The sequence below is a fragment of the Paralichthys olivaceus genome, chromosome 18 (assembly GCF_024713975.1).
Source record: "Paralichthys olivaceus isolate ysfri-2021 chromosome 18, ASM2471397v2, whole genome shotgun sequence".
Lineage (NCBI taxonomy): Eukaryota > Metazoa > Chordata > Actinopteri > Pleuronectiformes > Paralichthyidae > Paralichthys > Paralichthys olivaceus.
The window spans coordinates 4,140,362-4,161,992 of NC_091110.1; the positions used below are offsets into that span (position 1 = coordinate 4,140,362).

Here is a 21,631-nt window from a genome sequence, read left to right on the forward strand (position 1 = left end):
ATATTGTAGGCGGGGGTTCCATCCATCCGCTCTTGTGCACATTTTGAAATTGCCCATAAAATAATGGAATCGCAGGAAATTCTGAAAAATAAATAAATCACACAAAATATATCAAGTATACTTGGCTGAGGTGAAAAAAATAAAGTGCAAATGGAAATAAACTTGAATTATTAAGTACATAAAGCATGTGATAAATATTCAAGCCTCTGCTCCATTGAAGATATTGAAAATGCGCAGCAGCAGGCCGTTCTATTCAATACATCATCTCAATGACACTGGAAAATAGACACTGGCTGTTTATCTCAATGAAATAACTGATATTCATAAAATAAGGGTGGATGAAAAGGTGCATTAGTTGACTGTCTTTCCACATTTTGCTTAAACTTTGGTTACAAACAGTTGAGAACTGGGAAAGGAGCATCATATTGATCAAAACGTGCTCTCTCAATATCACAATGAAAGTGCTGCTGATAGCTATTTGGTGACCAAGAACGAGAAGTGGATTCTAGGACTGTCATGTCCTAACATGCAAGTTGAGTTTAGCACTATTCAGCCTGAGAAAACTGTTGTTTAACGTCTCCTGTGGCTCTGGAGGAGCTTTGTGGAGTCTGAGAAAATAATCCTGATTATGTCATAGTGATGTCATTCGGGTTATCTCTGTTTGGGCTTAAGTCCTAAATTGTTTTTTACAGAAAGCTGTCACCTAGTAAGATGCAACTGAAACGTAGGATCCCTATTTGTAGAGTTTGACCCAAACAAAGAACTACTCAGGATCATCATCTCGGTCTCTCTGCTTCAGTTTTGACCATTACTCTTAAAATGTGTCTTGGAATCCAACAGCAGCTCTTAGGCGGAATGAGATTTAACTATAAGCTGATTAATCAGTTGAAAAATAAAATATTTCTCTGCTTCATAAATGGATGAACATTTTAATTTTTTAAGCAAAACAACAAAAGTCTTCTGTACTTTCTCACCAAATACCCCTAATTGGTTAATTTAATAAAGACATGATTGCTGTCTTTATTTTAGACTTAAGGATTCAAAATATCTGATTAACTGTTTCTCAGTCCATCTATGCCTAATGCATCAGAAATATATTTTCTAATATGTTGTTGAAATTGTGCCAAATAACTATAGACTGCTTTTTCTTGTTCTTTTGTTTTCTTGGGGTCAAAGGGCAAGGTCACAGTGGCCTCTTGAATGTGATATCTCAAGACCAACTGGAGGGATTTCCTTCACCTTTTGATCAGCTGTCACTAAACTCAGATCAGTTAATGAGATTTCAGTGGTTAAAGAGTGACCTTATGTGAATCTGGAAAGACAGTATGTAGAAACATCAGTTTAGGGGTAAGGGTGAGGCATTTGGTTGTGATGGTTAAGGTTAGGGTACGGGGCTAGGGGCTGCAATATGTCAATGAGTGTCCTCACAACCACAGAGAGACAAGTGTACATGTGTGTGTGTAAATCATGTTTGGATGAACAAACAATGACTGAAACAATGCTGTCTGCCGTTGATCCAAAAATCTGACTGGGGGCGTATCGGGTTCAGATTCATGTTTGTCTCCTCTGCTCTCAGCTGCTCTTCACCTTGTTTTCTCTGGACTCCTCAGCTGGAAAACAAAAACTTTTTAATCGATCCTGAGCTGATCAATCACTTGATTCATTGATCGTAGTCCTTTCCCCTCCACTGTTTGTGTTGGTCACTCGAAATGGACCACCATTATTCATTGCTGTTTGCTGCGTAATGTGAGGAAAACGTCATCGCATCAGTGAACATGACTTACACTTCAGTCACGTCAGGTAGACAACTCCTGTGATCCCATGCTGCTTCACAGGGTCACATACCTGTCTTTTGTTATTGGATTAAATGAGAGACTCCTAGTGGTCAAAGTTATATATTGGACATTTAAATTCTTCTTTTTGTAAATTAGGTTCTGATTAATCTCCTTAATATGCATCAGGAGTGTGACCATTAAAGAAGGAACTGCTTTAATCACTTCATCTTAATGACATTGTATTTGTGTCCCTCTCAGTTGTCAGAGTGAACCGTGCTGACCCAGAATTCTTTCAGAGCATTGAGACTCATTTCATCACCAAAATGAGTCACGCACAAAATGATTCACAATGAAATGTTGACATCTACTGTCGAAAACTAGTGACATATTTAAAAACCAACACTGTAATAGTGTAGTAATTGATCAGAGCCATGAATACTGTGTGTATTCAGAAAGATGTGTACACAGGTAGATGCATTTTTTAAACATTTATTCAGTTTTTACTTGCAAAAGCACGAGGATTTGTTTTGGGGAGTAGGTGAAGGGTAAGGGGTGGGATAGAAAAGGGTGGCACTGGGCAGAGGATAAAGGGTAGGAAGGGAGAAAGAAGGAGTGGTTAAGGTAAGAAGGAATATAAGGACAAACCCTCATCAACAGTCAAGTTTTCTTTTCTTCTTCAGATGCTGCTGGTTCTTGTTCTTTGTTTTCTTGTTTGAAGATTTGTGTTCACTCTCCTCTGTCTTGTGCTCCACCTCCATATTTTTCATCATCTCCAACTGGACTCTTCCTCAGTCTGAGCCAGCTCCACCTCTCTGCTGGCCTCTTCTTCTTCTTCAGTTTGAGCCAGCTCTACCTCTCTGCTGGACTCTTCCTCCTTCCTCAGTCTGAGCCAGCTCTAGCTCTCTGCTGCACTCTTCTTCAATCTGAGCCAGCTCCACCTCTCTGCTGCACTCTTCTTCAATCTGAGCCAGCTCTATCTCTCTGCTGGACTCTTCCTCCTTCCTCAGTCTGAGCCAGCTCTAGCTCTCTGCTGCACTCTTCCTCAGTCTGAGCCAGCTCTATCTCTCTGCTGCACTCTTCTTCAATCTGAGCCAGCTCTATCTCTCTGCTGGACTCTTCCTCCTTCCACAGTCTGAGCCAGCTCTAGCTCTCTGCTGCACTCTTCCACAGTCTGAGCCAGCTCCACCTCTCTGCTGCACTCTTCCTCAGTCTGAGCCAGCTCTATCTCTCTGCTGCACTCTTCTTCTTCAGTCTGAGGCAGCTCCACCTCTCTGCTGCACTCTTCTTCAGCCTGAGCCAGCTCCATCTCTCTGCTGCACTCTTCTTCAGCCTGAGCCAGCTCCAACTCTTTGCTGGACTCTTCTTCAGTCTGGAAGCTCCTTATTTAATGTCGCCTCAGCAGTGAAGTCAATATGGTTGGTCTGTTTGCTGTGAGCTTGTCTTTAGAGCCACATTGTCTTTTCCACAGCCTCTAGTTTTCTGCTCCAGGTTTTCTTAACCGGAGCAATCTCCTGGTGCAGGTTTAGCTCCAGAGCTGCAGTTCATGATCATTTGCAACCAGCTCGCCCAGGGCATCAACTTTGAAATCTCAGTTATGGCTTTAAAAAGTTCTTCTCTGACCTCCAGAAAAATATAAACATACATGGAATTCATGAGTAAAACTCCATCCCACCTTTAACATAACCTGACCACACATTTCTAAAGTTAAAGCAACTTTAGTCTAAGGACAGGACTCCTTGAAACACTTCTACAGAGAATTACATGTGACCATAGCCAGCATCTCAAATTCATACATATGCTATGAAAACCAAACAGTGTAATAATAGTATTGGGTTATTGAGTTTGTTTGGTTTTAAGTTTGGTTAACTGCAAACTATTTCTGTTTCAATTAGGTCTTAGATACATGCATGTTTAGTTATGTTACAAGGTCAATTTCAATTCGGAATCCATGAATTACAGACACTTCAAGAGTGATGGCACATTTTTGCCCAAGAAATCAATTCTAATTCTATTTTTTATTTCATCAGACTATTTTAAAAGTACTGTCCTTCTCAATTGAGCTCACTAGATTTCAGAAATTGTTGCAATTGTGATGTATTTACTCAACAAACGTCACGTGTGGTTGAGCTTTAGACAAAACATGAATCAATAGCAGGGTAAAGCGGGCTGGCTGAGAGTATTTGGAAAAAAAAATCTTACCACAGCGGATTTATGTCAAAGAGAGCGGTCCATCTTCTTCATTAAGTTTTACTTAAGATTGCCAAACAGTTAGCTGTTGTCTTCGTAATTGAGCGGTGTTATCTTCACAAATAAGGGCTGTGGTTTTCTCGGTTCAAGGTTGGTGCGCACTGACCAGTATCCTCAGGCAAAATGTGTGTGTATCTACACAACCAACTTGTCTCAACATATTTCTCAGATGGTTTTTCAATTTGTACATTTTTCCAATTTGACGGTTAAAGAACAGCAAACTAGATTGTAGGCGATGCAAGTGCTTTGAATCAGACATATTTAAAACGGTAAAATGCACATCAATCCAACCACGACTTCATCAAAGAAACCAGCAGACAAAACATGGCTGTTCTGGGAGGATTTGCTGCAGGGAGGCAGTAATTAATGTTAATGTTAATGGTTTTATTTTGGTGTGTCTCATCCCTACTGCTGTCTGAACATCTAAGCATTCTCATCTTTTCAAGATCTGTTCCAGTGCATCTGAACTCTGTTAAATTCACTCAGTGAGACGATTGGCTGAGAAAATTGACCATTGAGGGGAAATCAAGTATTTTAGTTAAGGGTTAATTCTTCAACATTTTCAGGCAAATGATGCCAAACGTTGTCTGATTCCAGTTCAGATTTGCTGCTTTTTCTTGTCATATATGAACATAATTGGTTTTTGGACTTCAGACAAAATACATCTGATGTAAATTTATTTCACAAACTCTGCTTGTACTACAAACAACCTTCTTCTGAACTTTTTTCATCTTATTGTTGTAATTTAAGAGCAGCGAGATTCTCAATGTGCGTCTTCACTCCTCTGAATTACACAGTTCAACAACGCCCCTGTCAGGTTGTTATGCTGCATTACACGTACAAGAGCAACTTCATGACAATGCTGACCCTGTGTGGCAAGTGCAGTGACCAGATAGACTACTTTATAAACATCCCGTCTGTTTGACTTTGTTTATTTTTCTTTGTGAAGTCAGAACCTGTGACAGAGACTAAGAGTTTGAGCACTGTAAAGAATCAAGTAGTCATTACCTGCGACTGGTCTTTTTCCCTCGATCGTCCTCACTGGGCTCTGTTGTTTTCTCTGTGCCTTTTTCTTTCTTCAGCTTTTTACTGATGAGCTCTCTCATCTTTTCTTTCTTGTCTGAGTCATATTCTTCATCTGCATCCATGTCACCATCCACATCACCCTCAGCCTCGTCGTCATCTGTCTGCAAGTGGAAATGCACGATCAAATAAATTGACATTGGTGGGGCAAGAGAGACATTTGAACAATTCATATTAAAGGGATATCCATTTAACATTAGTATCATTGTCTGACTCACCTCAGCTGTATCTCCAGATGTCTCTTTCTTTTTCTTCCTTTTACAGAAGGAATATAAAATAATGTTTTCAGGACAAATTAAGGCTTAAATCATTTTTTATGAATTAGTGATGGTGCATACTTATCAACTGCTGGAACAGAGCTCAGCCTTGGATCATCTTTCAGAAGGTCGTGGCTGCTTTTGCTTTTTCCCTTTAACGTCTGAGGAAACAATGGTGAGCAAGGGATTTTGTTTTTACACATTTGGAAAAATTGTTGTATTTCAATGCAACATCAAATCCTTAAAAAACCTGTTTCATTACTATGGAAATTCGTGGATGGATGAGACATGGGCCAAGAAAGAACCCATCAAGCTTTGGCATGGATAGAAATGAAAAGGGTGGATCCAGGAATTATTTATCACTTGTGAGATAGAGCATGTTTTTGACATTTTAACTCCATATTCAGGGGACTGATATCCATGATTGTGGGCAATTTGGAGCAGATAGAAATAAACATCAGTATCTTGCGGATTTAAATGTGGTTTCATAATGGGTGGGGTTTCCGCGACTTTATAATAACAAACAAATAGAGCTAAAACCTGCAATTCCCACTAGTGAGTAGCAGAGATAACATATTGTGGACATGTCTTGGTAGTAGACTTGTATGGTCTGAGTGAAATCTTAATTACTTACATGTATTATACAATAAAATACAATTGTACAGCTGGACACGTCAAATGTAATTGACATATAATCATTCTTTTTGTGCAAGATATTTCCACATCTCACTATCACCAGATCTTTTGGCACGCAACACCATAATTTGCCAATAACTGAGATGAACCAATCAGGACCTCCAATGACTTAGTGGAAATTGTGAAACAAGGTCAAGCTATTAACTAAACTTTACAATAACTGTAGAAAACCTACTTGCTTGATTGTGCAGACTTCACTGCCTAAGTCCTGCACCAACAACAATTCATTCAAATTAAATTAGGTTTTAATGTGTGTATGTAATAAAACTTTTGTCAAACGTGTGGCTACCCTCAGATGTTACAGTTTCTAGAGTAACTGATGATGAATACTAGTATTTCCAAAGCAATGAATATGTTCAGAGTGTAATGTAATTATATAACTCACAAATTCCCTGTGGTTGTAACTGTCATGAGGGTCATTTGCAGAAGAAGACAACATTTTCTAGTCTGACACAGACACGTTTTGTAATTCAGTACCTGGCTGACTTGATTCACCATCTCCTCTTCCTCTTCCGCTTCCTCTCCAAAAGACAACAGACTGAAGTTCCTACAAACATCAAAATACTGTTGGAACTGAAGCATCAATGACAACAATGCTTAGACAAATATTAAATATAATGTAATCACGGAAACTGGTCCATATCTGACAGGGTTCCAGCAGCTGCAGCATAAAGATTGTGTTACACACAGACAGACAGATGAAATCCGAGCACTCACTTTGTGGCTTTTGACTGTGACTTCTTTCCCTCTTCTTTGTCTTTTTCCTTTTTGGCTTTCTTAGTTTCACGAGGTATAATGTCATCAAAAGGAGAATGAAGCACCTGGAAAAGTTTGTCAGTGTTTAACACACAGAAGAAGTTATCAATATTATGATGAAAGAAGAAAACAGTAACGAGAAAATACCTCAGCAGTTCGTATCTTATGGGGATTCAGAGGTCTTTCCTCATGGTCACATTCAACTTCTGTTAATCTCAGCAAATTATAAACTGTGTCGCCCGTGACCTGTGGGAAAACAAATAATGGTCAATAATTTACAAGAATCTTACAAAGTTGTCTAAAACGAATTATATACATTTTGCACATGTCAGAAACATTCAAGTGAATCACTTAAGTTCTTCAGGTTTACCTTGCCAAATATGGTATGTTTATTGTTGAGCTCATCTGCACGTCCCAAGGTGAAGAAAAACTGACTGCCATTATCATGAGGCCCAGCATTTGCCATAGCAACCAATCCTCTTCGAATGAAGCGCAATCTTGAGTGAAATTCATCCTGAAAGTTGAAAAAGAATACAGGTTGAGGTGATCATCAGGATAAGCAAAGTGAATATGTGCTAAGATTGATTTACACTTAAGAAACTGTGAGTGTTTACATGTATCATAGAGAATAATGGTATAGAGTAGAGAGCAGTCTGACCTTGAATGGCCGACCGTAGATGGACTCTCCACCTGTTCCTGTTCCAGTGGGATCTCCACCTTGAACGATGAAGTCAGGCACCACTCTGTGGAATATTGTTCCATCATAGTAACCTAGAGGGACAGAGACATTATCATTTTCCAGGCATCTGATTTTTGCTAAACGTCCTCAAAATACCAAGAGAGTTACCTGAAAAGAAAACAGGACACTGTGAAATGTAATAAACCTCGAGAGCAATAACTCTTGACGTGTGTGGAGTAATGCTTAGTATAAAATCTGGCCTCTCCAAACTGGAAGGTTTTACTGGGTGGATGATTTTGCTGGAGTTTACAGTATGTTGGAAAACAAAGTGAGTCATTGGTCCGGCAGTGATTTACACATTTATCTTTACCTTCCATGCACAGTTGCACAAAGTTCCTGCATGCTTTAGGAGCCTCCTTGGACCACAACTCGATGTCAATATCCCCCGCTGAGGTCTTCAACAGGACCTGAGGGAAGATCACAAAGTGAGAAGTTTGTCAAATCTACACGTGGTCTACCAGGCTAATAAACTGTTGTACCAGTGAACATCTCATCAGACACAAGTAACGTCGGTTGTAGTGAATACACTGAGGGTGTCAGTGATTTTATTACAATGCAAACTTTCAGATCTGCAGGCGTCGCTACATTTTGAAAGCCAGCGTAACGAACTGTACAATTAAAGTATACACACTGAAGGCCTTTCTTAAAAATGCACACAAAAGAAAACTATTGTAATTAGAATTAAAATGTCTCGCTCACCTTCCCGCTCGTTGGAGGCTCTTGGATGTAAATGTTGCTCATGTTGACTCTACAGCAGCGTTTCCGGTTGATGCCAGAGAATGGTGGGTTTAATTCCGCTTCTTAAAGACACTGAGAATATGTCACGGAAGCTAATGTTGATCAGTTAGTTTGGTTTACAAGTGTCACACTTCATACTTCTCTGTCTACAGCCATGTTGGCTTCTGAAGTGAGCTTATTGTTTATTCCTGAGAAAACAGGGGAGTCCGAATAAAAACAATGATACATATTTTTCGGTTTTGTTTATTTACACAATCACAAATCAAACCAAAATATTCCAAATATATTTTTAGTTTTATTGAATTATTTTCTTACATGGGTGTCGATGTTTAAACATGCTACTAAAAGGAAAATCCCAAACTATATCGCGTACTCCCCTGTAATCGACTGTTGGTTTGATCCAAGTGTTCCACGATAACAAACTCTCAGAAACAGCGAAGTAGTTCGTTCCGCTTACATTTCCTTCCGCTAAACTCTGATGCAAACTTTTTTTAAATCCATTAATGAGCAAAACTAAAATGGTGAAAATACATTATTTGCTGTTATAAACTTATTTGGGGAAATTAAGGCAGGGTGTTCACAGCAATAAGACAGAATTCAGAAGTTCGTGCGGACGGAAGTACCGTATCTGTGATAGGACCGTGTTGAGGATCTGAAGCGATGGCGGAATCTGAAAACAATGTGGATTTAAAACGAAAAGCAGATGAAAGTCAGGATGCGGAAGGAAATGGAGAAGCGGATGAATGGGTCGGGCCGATGCCAAGTGAAGCCACAACATCCAAGAAAAGGAAAGGTCGGTTTGTGTTGGTGAATTATCTCTTTACTTTGCGTTCTTATGAGACTCCCGCTAAACGAAGCTAACGCATGCTAACCAGAGCTCCCTGCTGTTGTGGAATATCTTTGCTTCCTGTTTTCAGTTTTGGAATATGAGCGCGTCTACCTGGACAACCTGCCTTCAGCTGCGATGTATGAGAGGAGCTACATGCACAGAGACGTGATCACGCACTTAGTTTGCTCCAAGTGAGTCACTCCTCAGTCAACTTCAACATTAGCTCTGTGGTGCTAGAAGTCATTGGACTCTTTACTGATTACAAATGTAAAATCATCAGTCCAAAGGTACTTACACGTCAAAAACCCTGTATTTAAAATGTATCCTCCAAAAAATGTACTTGAACTATCATAAGTAAACGAGATCAGTTCAGTATGCAGGAACACTCTTCCATAATGTTACTACATTCATAATATGTATTCTGGATCCATCAATTATATGTAGTTGTGACTGTCATAGTGTTTATGTTCTGTCATTTTAAATGACTTTCTTGTTGCTGTGTACATTGAATCATAAAAAGTAAACAACAGGCTTGTTTGCCTCACATGGAAAGTATACAAGAACAGACCTTTCTGAGGTGTAAAGCTATTACTCATCATTATTTCTGTTATGTTGTAGAAATCCAGTCCACCTCAATCTTATTCACATTCTAGAGAGACAAATTCAATACATCAGTTAGAAGCTGTGAAATTGTCACAGTAGCATATACAGGAAAGAGGTCAAGTCACTTTTATTTTTAAAGCCTTAATTAAACATGTTCCTCAAAGAGATTTACAAGGAGTTTGTCTTTATCTCTCTTTTCAGGACAGACTTCATCATCACAGCCAGCCAGGATGGCCATGTCAAGTTCTGGAAGAAGAAAGAGGACCAGGGAATAGAGTTTGTCAAACACTTCCGAAGTCATCTCGGTATGAACTGAATGGATCTGTCTCTTTTATGACCATCTAGGTGGTAGTGGGCTAAAAGGAAAGACATGAAACAATTTGTTAATTAATCGTAATTGAGGTAAAAGTTGGAAATAATGGTGGTATTTATTTAAGTTCATATCGCCCAGCCCTAATAAGCAGTGATATTATTGTTACATTCTCTGCAGGTTTGATGGAGTGCATAGGAGTCAGTGCTGAAGGGGCTCTCTTCTGTTCTGTCGGTGATGATCAGGCCATGAAAGTATTTGATGTTGTCAATTTTGACATGATCAATATGCTGAAGTTGGGGTGAGTCTAAATCAAAAATATATTTGTAATTCAGGTGTTATATGTTCACAGGCACAGTGATAACTCTTCCTTATTAATACATGATTTTTCTCTCGTCTTGGAAGCTTTCATCCAGGTCAGTGTGAGTGGATCTATAATCCCGGTGATGCCATTTCCACAGTGGCCTGCTCGGAAAAATCCACTGGGAAGATCTTTGTGTATGACGGACGGGGAGGCAGCGATCCCCTACATGTCTTCGACAAAATGCATTCCTCGCCGCTGGCCCAAATCCGCCTAAATCCCAAATTTAGAGTCATCGTTTCTGCAGACAAAGCTGGGATGCTGGAATACTGGACCGGCCTCCCAAGTGAATTCAGGTTCCCCAAACATGTGGACTGGGAATACAAAACAGACACAGATTTGTATGAATTTGCAAAACACAAAACCTATCCCACCAGCCTTGCCTTTTCTTCCGATGGAAAGAAAATGGCCACCATTGCCTCTGACAGGAAAGTCAGGATCTTCCGTTTTCTGACGGGAAAACTGACCAGAGTGTTTGATGAATCGTTAACGGTGAGCTCTAACACATGTTTCAGCTTGAATCTTTACTGATGTGGTGGATTCACACATTCATCACACATGCTTTGTATGTTAGATGTTCACAGAGTTGCAGCAGATGAGGCAGCAGCTGCCGGACATGGAGTTTGGGCGGCGAATGGCTTTGGAGAGAGAGCTGGAGAAAGTGGATGGTATCCGATTGACAAATATCATCTTTGATGAGACCGGCCACTTTGTGCTCTACGGGACCATGCTGGGCATCAAGGTCATCAATGTAGAAACCAATAGGTATGAAGGCAGAGAATGGAAAGCATCCCTGACCCCCATAAAGTTGTTTGCCCTTCCAGATTCTGATATATCGCATCATCTAGTTAGTAGTTGATGTTCTAAGCATTAGCCATTCTCATTTAATGTGTGGCATTTGATTTCAAAAGTAAAAAAGTGTTGATTCAAGATTAAAAAGTAGGTTCCCAGGTCTGAAAACTCTGATGTGTCAGCATCTTGTAAATTATCAGTAGAGTTTTTACACAGTTGAATCTTTGTCTGTTCCACCACCTTGGTGTACCTAGTTCAAATTTGAAGTAAATTCTCATGAATCTTGATCCCCAGATGTGTGCGGATCCTCGGGAAGCTGGAGAACATTCGTGTGGTCCAGCTGAGTTTGTTTCAGGGGGTCGCAAAGGCCATGCAGGTGGCCCCCACTGTGGAGATGAAGGCATCTGATAATCCTGCCCTGGATAACGTAGAGCCTGACCCCACCATATTCTGCACAGCCTTCAAGAAGAACCGCTTTTACATGGTGAGATTACATAACATTCACTTCAAGATCATAAAGCTTTATTGTTTTTCTGTTTGGTTTTTATTTTAATGCATCGTTTTTCTCAAGTTCTCCAAAAGAGAACCAGAGGACACAAAGGGCGCAGACTCAGACCGAGACATCTTCAACGAGAAACCTTCCAAGGAAGAGGTTATGGCTGCGACCCAGGCCGAGGGCCCCAAGAGAGTGTCTGACAGCGCCATCATCCACACCACCATGGGAGACATCCACATCAAGCTCTTCCCAGTAGAGTAGGTTTTCAGCTCACATGTGATGGTTTTATTTAGAAATTATCTTTACGTTTTATTAACAAAACTTTGCTCTTTTGCTTGTAGATGCCCAAAAACCGTGGAGAACTTCTGTGTTCACAGCAGGAATAGCTACTTTAACGGTCACATATTCCACAGAGTAATCAAGGCAAGTCTTCTTATCTGTTTATCAGGCAAAACCACACTCCAATATCTGTCTCTGCATTGTCTGCTGTGTCTTAATCTTTATCTCTCTTGTGCACAGGGCTTTATGATTCAGACAGGGGACCCCACAGGCACAGGCATGGGAGGAGAGAGCATCTGGGGAGGAGAGTTCGAGGACGAGTTCCACGCCACGCTGAGACACGACCGCCCGTACACGCTTAGTATGGCAAATGGAGGTCCCGGCACCAACGGCTCCCAGTTTTTCATCACAGTGGTACCCACTGTAAGTTGTTAGTTAGTTAGTATAAGAAGACAGTCTGCCCAGGTCATACATTTCCCTTCTGGATTAAACACTGACATAAAGACCTAAAGTTTAATATGTACCAAGTGGTAACAGTTATGTCCTATCCTTACTGTAAGAGCACTGTATTATGTTAGTCTTTTAAAGGAGTAGTTCCACATTCATTTTGGATAACCCTAACCTTTAGGATACATGCTTATTAGCTTTCTTGCCGGGAAATATATTATTAAATTAAATCCATTACATCCAGGAGATAGTTAGCTTAGCATAAAGACTGAATTCAGAGGTAACAGAACATTATGTCAAACTAGTTTGTAAAAATATTGTAAAGAAATGGGCAAAAGACCCCAAATCCCCCCCAATTGAGGCAGTTAGTTTATAGGGGTGGTACTGGTGAGCATCCTTCATGCTGACTCTAGTAGTTAATTAGGCCATATACTGGGTTTACAAATCCACTGAACTTGTCTTCCTTGATGCATTTATTTTCACAAGTTGGAACAAAAGCAATAAGTCCATGTCTGTTTTTTTTTTTTTTTTTAAATGCTTCATGTGCCACTGTTTTCTGTCCCGCAGCCTTGGCTCGACAACAAGCACACTGTGTTTGGGAGATGTACAAAAGGCATGGAGGCCGTCCAGAGGATCTCCAATGTCAAAGTTAACCCCAAGACCGACAAACCATACGAAGACATCAGCATCATCAACATAACCATTAAGTGATTGAACGTCCTTATCATGTCCTGTACAGTGATGTTTTTCTTTTTTACCAGATTGACTTATTAAAGGCTTTCAGTGCGATTGTAGTCAGGATTTGTTATGATTTAGAGGTCGGTCATCAGTCTCTCTTCTGCACAACGAAGCCAAAGAAAGAAAAAAGTTGCCAGCCAGAAAAATACGGTTAAGTAGTTTATTTTACAGCAGAACATTATGAATAATTTACAAAAGCCATCATTAAGTCCACCGGTCACAAAGGTTTTTAATGCGCATTGTGCTTCTACAGTAAAAAAGAAAAAATTTAAATGTTTTCACAAACTGTGGAAAGGCTTTTCACACGTGCATTTTTTTTTAATTTGTCTTTTTATACATAGGTACAAGTAGTAAACATTACATAGCAATGAATAAAGATTAAATGAAAAACTCAAATGATGGTTCCTCAATAAGACAAATGTCAGTGTTAGGTTTTAATGTTTCACATTACATTCCTGAAGGCTGCAGATAAAAGGTGTACCATCTTGTTAAGCACTCCAGACACAGGATCAGGACTCGTGTGAGATGTTTAAATAGGAATATTTTCACAAGACGTGGTGGTTTGCTGTGAGTTTCATACACTAGAGTTGACTAAGAAACAGCAGAGACTTAATTTGCTTCAAAATGAAAACCAGTGAGGCATCGGACAAGTGCATCTGTCAAATCCTGCGTGCAAGACACTCCACGAAACAGGCAGAGTCGGTGCATAAAAACTGATTTTCTCACACGGCCCCCCCACCCACCACCCCCAAAGTAACATCCTTGTTCCTGCTCATAAATAAGTTCAGTAAACAGTTTGTTCTTGTAACAGTAAACACTACATTCAAACCAAAACTCTTACTGGTGTGCCATTTCAAGACCAGCTGTGGCATTTAAATAGGTTCAAACACTTAAAAAAATTAATTCGCACACACAACTGAAAGACCCAAGAAACATTGACAGCTATTGCTTACATTGGATGACGAGGCGAAGAGAGAGCTCGGCCAAAATCGGAACATTTGATCGCCAGTTCGAAGCCGCTGCAGGTCCTCTGGGCTCAATGTGACCTTAGTGAACGTTCCTGTCCCATCTCACTTACCTGCAAATACACTTGATTGAACTAAAAAGGGCGCTGTTGTTATTTCCCAGGAGCATCTGAAGTCATGAGTCATCATGGGGTAATCAATACTGTCACTATAATAAGGATGACTGCATTTAGTTGAAATTACTGTTGCACTGTGATGGCGATGATGAGTAACATGTGACATAGAGAACAGAGATACATTCCACTCTGTCAGGACAAGGAGCATTTCTAACATTTGGACCTAATTCAACTAGCTATCGATAAAGGATTAGAACTAAGAAAAGCTAAAGTAACATAATGTGTTAGACTGTGTGCCTAAGCTGCCTTAGAACTGAAGCAGGATAAGAGTTGGTAGTCCTAACTCAGGTTTTAGTCCTGTTGGGTTTATTTCTCAGGCTGGTGCATGTAGATTGGACAGGCTTTCAGATAGCTTATAGTTTCTGTGTTCCCATTAAATGAGGCTCGAGAGAGTATTAACATCTTTGTTTTCTTTGCTCACAGCGGTGAACAAAGAGGGAAAGATGATGAGAGAAGGCTTAGAGCCACGGTGTCGTCTTAAAAGTTAATGCTTGGAGGTCATACAACTGATGGAGAGAGCTCGGAGGCTCGGGTTTGGCCGTTAAGGGGAGAGTCAGTAGGGGGAGGCAGGTCACAGACAGTTAGGCTACGTCCAGGACACCAGCAGCAACCAGCTGTCTGGAGAGCCAATCCAAACCCTCGTGCAGGCCCATCCCGCTGCGGGCATCGCAGCCCTGGATGTGCCAGCTCCTCCCACAGCACAGCTTGTGAAGGCTCAGCAGCTCTGTCATCTCCTCCACTGAGACAGCACCGGGAACATCCTGCAACGCATACATCATAAAAACTAATAGTCAACTCAGAAAGAAGGATAAATTCACTTGGAGGTGGAGAGTCTGAAGTTCATTACCTGCTTGTTTGCAAAGATGAGCAACAAGGCGTCCCTCAGCTCCTTCTCCGTCAGTAGTTTGGCGAGCTCGCTGTGAGCCTCCATGAGTCTGTCTCTGTGGCAGCTGTCGATCACAAACACCACCGCTGCACACGAACAAACATAAAGTCAGAGTTCATCATAAATGACCACACTTATCTTCTGAAATATCTGAAATGTCTACTTAATCACCTCCATTAACTTTGGCACTGACCCTGTTCAGACCTGGTATCCATCTAAAGTGGACAGTGCTACGTTCAGGTGTGAGACACACCACAGACACATTGAAGACACATTTGAGATTGGATCACTCACAACTCAGTTTTTCACGTACACTGAGTTATTTGTGGCCATCGTCACAATATCAACACATTATGCACAACTATCCTTATTAGGACTTGCATCGAGTTCATTGCTGACAGCCTAACCAAAACCTAATCCCTAACTTCAACCATGACCAATTCATTCATAACCTTAGACTAACCACAATTCACATCATACCTGGAATCTTAACCAGGACCTCAGAAATTACATTTCGCCCCATTAGAACCAGGTCTCCGTGAGGTCTAGGGGTCCTCATAAAATACATGTTCCTACAGCAAAAGCTTCTATAGGGTGCAACAATACGAGCACACAGACTCACAACTCACACAAACACATTGGCTACGAACATCAATTGGTCTTTGCATATAGAGCAGGGGAGTGAGATCTGATCGCAGGTGGTCACATTCTAATTAATGGTGTGAACTAATACACTAAAAATATTAAAAGTGAACCCCTTTTTCTAAAAATCTTTGAGCATCACAAATAAACATCTCTTTTTCAGAGATGTAGTCTAATAGAAAAACATCTTGAGGTGGTGCATTTTCAAATTCATTGCGAATGTGAAGTTTAAAGCTGCTGCGCCACTTGTCTACAACTTAATAGACATGTTGATATCACTCACTGAAATGTGCCAGGTAGCACAATCTCTCATTGCACTTGTTATCTAGTTGTACAACTCATGTGCTGCAGTCCATTTCTCTGCATAAATGGCGACACTGTTTTATTCCTGTGAGCTCAGTCCAGCTTGGTGCCGTCACTCCTAGACAAACTACATGCTCCAGCATAATCAAGATCTAATTGACAGTGTCTTTTTTTTGTTGAGCTCACAAACTGTTTAATCAAGTGCCCTTTGCAAGGGGACACTTTTTTTATTACAGAAAATGTGTCTAGAGTCAAACATCAACAGGGATCTTTGTTTTCCTTGTGCTCAATGCTGCAGAATATATTCAACTTGTCGTGTAACATTTAGACAATATAAAACTTCATGTTTATAGAATGCAAAGCACATCCAGTACCTTGAGTGTTGAGATAGTAGTGTTTCCAGAGGGGTCGGAGCTTGTGTTTTCCTCCCACATCCCAGATAGTGAATTTCAAGTTCTTATATTCAACTGTCTCTACATTAAAACCTTCAATAAGGGGGAAATAAAGAGATTTAGACAATGCTGAGGAGATTCAACTGAAAATTAACACATTTCCAAATAAGTAAACTGATACATATTTGTTATACTGCAAATACACTTACCGATAGTTGGGATGGGTTGCATGAACTCATCTTGTTTCAGCTTGAAGAGGATGGTGGTTTTTCCAGCTCCATCGAGCCCAAGCGTCACTACACGGATCTCCATCTTTGGACCAATGTGGACCCGGTTATCCTGAAAACATTTGGACTAGGTTGTGACATAGTGGAACAAATTCAAGCCCCTCACATTGAACATGATTTCCCGGCTGCTCGATGCAGAAATCCAGGGATAATTACGAGTGGAGGACGGCGTGTACCTTAGTGAAGGTGACAGGGATGCCAGCATCCAACTGAATGTGATCTGCCAGCTCAGTGAACTGGTGCTGCTGCTTCTGTAGCGTCTCCAGCAAACAGTTGATCTCCTGCTTTGCCAGCACAACTCTGCAGTCGTCCTGCAACACAAAAGAAAGAGCAAACGTCAGGCCTAAAAGTGAACTGAGGGAATGAAGGGTTCAAGGATTTTATCACCTGCACTTGATAAGAGAGCCAACTCAACCCTCTATATCTGTTTTTAACTTTTCTCCACCGTGTCATTAGTGACAGCCTCTTTTTTTATGGCCAAAAACAGTTGGAAGTGATGTTTAAACAAATGATTTGCATAACATTTAAGGGAAAAAACTCTATTATGAACGCTGCTTTCAGACATTCACTGAACTCCAGAGATACTCAAGACATTCTCCTGAGGGGCTGTATGTGTGAATGCAAATGTCAGAGTAAGAGCCTCCTCCCTGCTGACCTTTTCCACCCAGTCCCCTAGTACAGTAGAAAGTCTGTAGAAAGTCCGCAGGAGCCGATGTGAGAACACAACAGGAGATGCTCCCTAGGATTTACCACGAGTGAGAGGGCGTGTTGATGACGTTTCAAACTAGCATGTGACGGATGCAAAAATAAATAAATAAATAAATATTTACGGATTAAAAAAGCTGTAAATGATATGGGCCGACACCGTTGTTGGTGGGATGTGAGCCAAAACGTGATCTCTGAAACCAAATATATATTTTACATTCTGCCTCTGCACCACCCCTCAGCTGAACACTTCTCAGGTTCCTGCTGTGTTGTGCACGTGTGAAAGGCAAACTCTGGAGAAGTTCCAGACCCAACTGTGTGGACATTCTGTACTTTAAAGCGCTTTGAGTGGTCATCAAGACTAGAAAAGCACCATGTAAATACAGACCATTTACCATTCTCCTTTAAACACATTGATGGCGCCTGACATCACTCCTTCACTCCTCCCTAATCTCTGAATAGGGAGTGCCATGTAGAGGACTGTGAAGTGAGCTCATCCACAAAATGAAAAGAAAAAAATTGTCACGGGAAATAAAACCCTGCCCTAAAATCCTAAGAATTATTTTTCAGATCATAAAGTTCTCTTTCCTGTCATCTGTTGGCCATTTTCTTCATTCAGCATGAGCGCAGATGCATTGTGGGAAACAATGAATCCACTATATAGGGAACAAAATTCTCACTAAACATTACTATAAATTGACGACCTCACTATAAAGTGAGTAGTGAGTGATTTCAGCCATTGACCAAAGCCCAGGCCAAACCTAAGTTATAGTCTGGGTACAAGAAAAACATAGAGTATTATATTATATATTTCAGAAATGTAGATTATTAACCTGCACCCTCTAGTTTATATGTGTGGATGTGTGTGTATGAAAGAGACTGAGAGGGGTGGAGTATACACAGCCTAGTATTGCAGGTCAATCCATGGATCTAACTCGTGCATCACTTCTGTGCATCAACCCGAGACTGTAGACTTAATTCTTGTCCCAACAAAAATGCACTCAGAGTTTGTTGTGCTTCCTACCTGCTGAAGAGTTTTCTCACAGTGGAGACAGGCAGTGGACACCTGAGACAGCAGGATGGTCATGTCCTCTTGCTGCTGCCTCAGCCAGATCAACCTCTCCCTGACGTGAGCGTCCACCACGCTTAGCGCCATCTCCTCCTGCCGACACAGAGTCTCATGGAGGTCCGCGAAGTAAGCTCGCACGCAGGAGCGTGCACTCTCTGCTGTGCCAGGCACCTGACGGACAAAGCAGAGAAATCCATTAATGCCAGGAAAGAAGTTAAATCGCTCATGTTTGAGAGGGCAGTTCTTTTTTCTTACATGTTCAGTGTGTGCCATGCCAATTCCATCCTCTACTATCTGCTCGCCCCCTTCTATTAGCTGCACAATGCCCACCAGCTTCCTCGAGTACTCCGACACCTCGTCTGTGAAGGTGCGGATGCAGTGGGCCATGTCCAAAATGGATGCACGGATCTGATTGGCTTCAGTCTCAAGAACAGCATGCTGAAAAGAAAACAGGGGATGAGGATGTCTCTTTGGGTGAGGATATCTAATATTAGTTTTGAGCATGTTTTGAACTACCTTATGTCCCTGGTGCTTGCCGTACTCCTTACACACACAGCACATGAGAGGCCCAGACTGACAGGGCTCCTCCAGGCAGACAAACTCGATGGCGTGGACCTGATGCTGTGGGCACAAGGTCTTCTCATGAGGCTTGTCCGCCAGCGGCACCCGACGGTGTTTGGCCAGGGTGCGAGTGGAGTGGGTGAGTTGTGAGCACTCAGCACACAGGTGGGTGGCGCACACGGTGCAGTACATCGAGGCCGTGTGGCTCTCGTCCTCATCACACCGTATTATGCACTAGTTAAGAAAGAAAAATTGTGAATGAAAGGTGTCATATATACAGCTTTCAGCCGCTTTAGTGAGGTTTCCTTACTTCTCCCATGCCTTTCAGAGCATCCTCCGCCATCCCAGACTGGTTGGACGCTCCATTCTGGAGCCGCTCCAAGAGTTCCAGCAGGGCAAAGTTTTTCTTCAGCCCCCAAACTCCAGAGTCCCCTGAACAGATGTAAGAGAATAAAATACTGACATGGGGAAGTCGTGATATTCACACTCAATACAGAGAAAATGATGGTTGAAAAAATTGCAATGTAGCAGTTTTCTTCTGTGTAGAGTTGTTTTTCTGTCCAGTGTGAATCCAGTGTAATAACACATCTATTAAAACATGAACTGAATAAACCCATTCACAAAATTGTCACATTAAACCAGTGATTATGAGCTTTGTCTTAATTTACTGATGTTTTCCAGCACAACCCTGTTGATTCCAGAGGAGAATCCATACAGGGTTTTCTGCTTCAATGATGCATACAAATTGGTCAAACCATGAATGAACTGGCTTTAACTCTCTGATATTATTTTCATCATTCTTAGGCACCTTTTATTCAACTTATGACGATCATGGTGCACTTCCCACTCTGTAACTTTGCTGTGAAGACAAACAATAACAACCTGCAGATCTCTGCATCTTGTTGAAAAGGTTTTCTGGACATTGCTGCTTTGATATTTGATAGATTCTGTAGGAAGATGAGTCATGGAGAGATGCACTAAAAATCTTCCAAACTTTCTCTGGGTAGAATCTCAAATTTTACTTCCATGTACAAGCATTATATGTTCATTGTGCCTGTACTGCTCTGTGACAGATTGTCTCATTTATAATAACTTTTCAATTTTAAAACAATGGGTCAAGATGACTTTACTCAACATGAAAGGTGTGTACAGATCATGTATGTATTTCAGACAGGACATTAATATGCTTTCATGTTACCATAGTAAAAAAGTATGCTCTTTCTCACCCAGCTCAGTGACCTGTCTGTCGAAGGGGCAGCGGACCGCTCTGCCATGAAGGGGCAACCGGGTAAGACAATCATGGCACACAGTGTGGCCACAGAGCAAAAGACGAGGGACCTTGTCCCCTTGGAGGGAGAAGACGTCCTCACACACGCCACACTCCAGCACCTGGGAATGAATATACACAACGTGGTTAAATTCCAGAAAAGCCCTCTGTGTGTGTGTGTGTGTGTGTGTGTGTGTGTGTGTGTGTGTGTGTGTGTGTGTGTGTTTGTGTGTGTGTGTGTGTGTGTGTGTGTGTGTGTGTGACTGCTGTAGAACCAGTTCTGACATTAGAGGGGAGGAGTGATTTAATAGCTGGCACTGATTTCACAACCCTTACAAGGTCCCAGACAGAATAACAGACAGTCAGTGAGGTGGATCAGTGAATATCTTCAGTTCGTCTACAGTGAGTTGCATTAAGATGGATCAGGGAGATAATTCACTGACATCGATGTGATCACAGCAGGTCTGAGACCTTTGCAGTCACCTTGACCCACAACCCTCCTGCTGTGATCTTTAAAAAAAATAAATCACATGGGACTATTTAGAGAGAAGCGGGTTGTAACTCGCACGCACACCGAGCAGCGACTTTTCAAACCGATCACGTTACTGAGGAGCTGCAGTGAAGCACGGTCAGTGCGTGTGAAGCTGTGCTAGCAGCCTCAAACAGCAGCCCTGCGGTGCACCCTGCACACGCATCGGTTCATAGTGAACCACGCAGAGATCACCCGATCACGCATGTTCGTTAACACAGCTCCGATCGACTGAGGGCGAGTGTTCGGTTTCTGACGCCACCAACGCCAACGCAGCAGCATTCACCCAAAACCAGCAGCCACGAAGGCAAGCCTGCTGTCGCCCCTCGAGTCCAAATGATAAAAACAACATGGCCACCATCCAGCTGTGAACGTTAGTGACGGAGGTACAACCTTCACCGTGCTCCCATGAGCTGCTCTCCCGTGTCGGCTGCAGGTCTCCATCGTCGCCACAGCTCCCTGCTTGTTTATTCCTGCTGCGGCAGCGGCCATTCTTGGACGACAGCGCAGAGGACCGAGCAGGGTCGAGAGCACAATCCCTCAAAGACTTCCGGTTTCGTTCTTTAAGCCCTTTTACCGTACAATACCGTTCTTTCACTCAGTGTATACAGCAACAATGCAGTTTAATTCACTGTATGTCACAATTTGTAATATGACGGGATAACATCAATAGCGTCACAACTGAAACTTAGCGAGAAACTGC

General features: G+C 41.6%; 3 protein-coding genes across 4 annotated transcripts in view; 1 reads left to right on the top strand and 2 right to left on the bottom strand.

Moving 5' to 3' along the window:
* Positions 1-8,471, bottom strand: part of cwc27 (CWC27 spliceosome associated cyclophilin) — a 31,937-nt gene extending 23,466 nt beyond the window's left edge. For both annotated transcript variants that reach the window (XM_020081526.2, XM_020081525.2), the window contains exons 1-10: positions 8,253-8,471; positions 7,864-7,960; positions 7,473-7,585; positions 7,185-7,328; positions 6,962-7,060; positions 6,776-6,879; positions 6,536-6,605; positions 5,444-5,523; positions 5,324-5,360; positions 5,031-5,209 (exon numbers count right to left, since the gene is read on the bottom strand). In XM_020081526.2, coding sequence (XP_019937085.2) covers positions 5,031-5,209; positions 5,324-5,360; positions 5,444-5,523; positions 6,536-6,605; positions 6,776-6,879; positions 6,962-7,060; positions 7,185-7,328; positions 7,473-7,585; positions 7,864-7,960; positions 8,253-8,294 — 965 coding nt within the window. In that variant the 5' untranslated portion in view covers positions 8,295-8,471. The remainder of the gene's footprint in view (positions 1-5,030; positions 5,210-5,323; positions 5,361-5,443; positions 5,524-6,535; positions 6,606-6,775; positions 6,880-6,961; positions 7,061-7,184; positions 7,329-7,472; positions 7,586-7,863; positions 7,961-8,252) is intronic.
* Positions 8,472-8,748: 277 nt separating this feature from the next.
* ppwd1 (peptidylprolyl isomerase domain and WD repeat containing 1) lies at positions 8,749-13,197 on the top strand. Its single transcript, XM_020082149.2, has 11 exons — positions 8,749-9,084; positions 9,209-9,311; positions 9,925-10,028; positions 10,214-10,334; positions 10,439-10,886; positions 10,969-11,159; positions 11,481-11,670; positions 11,758-11,939; positions 12,024-12,105; positions 12,202-12,384; positions 12,976-13,197. Exons 1-11 carry the CDS (start codon positions 8,952-8,954, stop codon positions 13,117-13,119), a joined length of 1,881 nt encoding a protein of 626 aa, XP_019937708.1. The 5' UTR covers positions 8,749-8,951; the 3' UTR covers positions 13,120-13,197.
* Positions 13,198-13,292: 95 nt separating this feature from the next.
* Positions 13,293-21,511, bottom strand: trim23 (tripartite motif containing 23). Its single transcript, XM_020082150.2, has 11 exons — positions 21,322-21,511; positions 20,359-20,521; positions 19,443-19,564; positions 19,088-19,366; positions 18,827-19,009; positions 18,527-18,742; positions 16,974-17,108; positions 16,720-16,849; positions 16,493-16,603; positions 15,135-15,259; positions 13,293-15,048 (listed from the first exon to the last, which is right to left on the bottom strand). Exons 1-11 carry the CDS (start codon positions 21,418-21,420, stop codon positions 14,869-14,871), a joined length of 1,743 nt encoding a protein of 580 aa, XP_019937709.1. The 5' UTR covers positions 21,421-21,511; the 3' UTR covers positions 13,293-14,868.
* Positions 21,512-21,631: the final 120 nt, after the last annotated feature.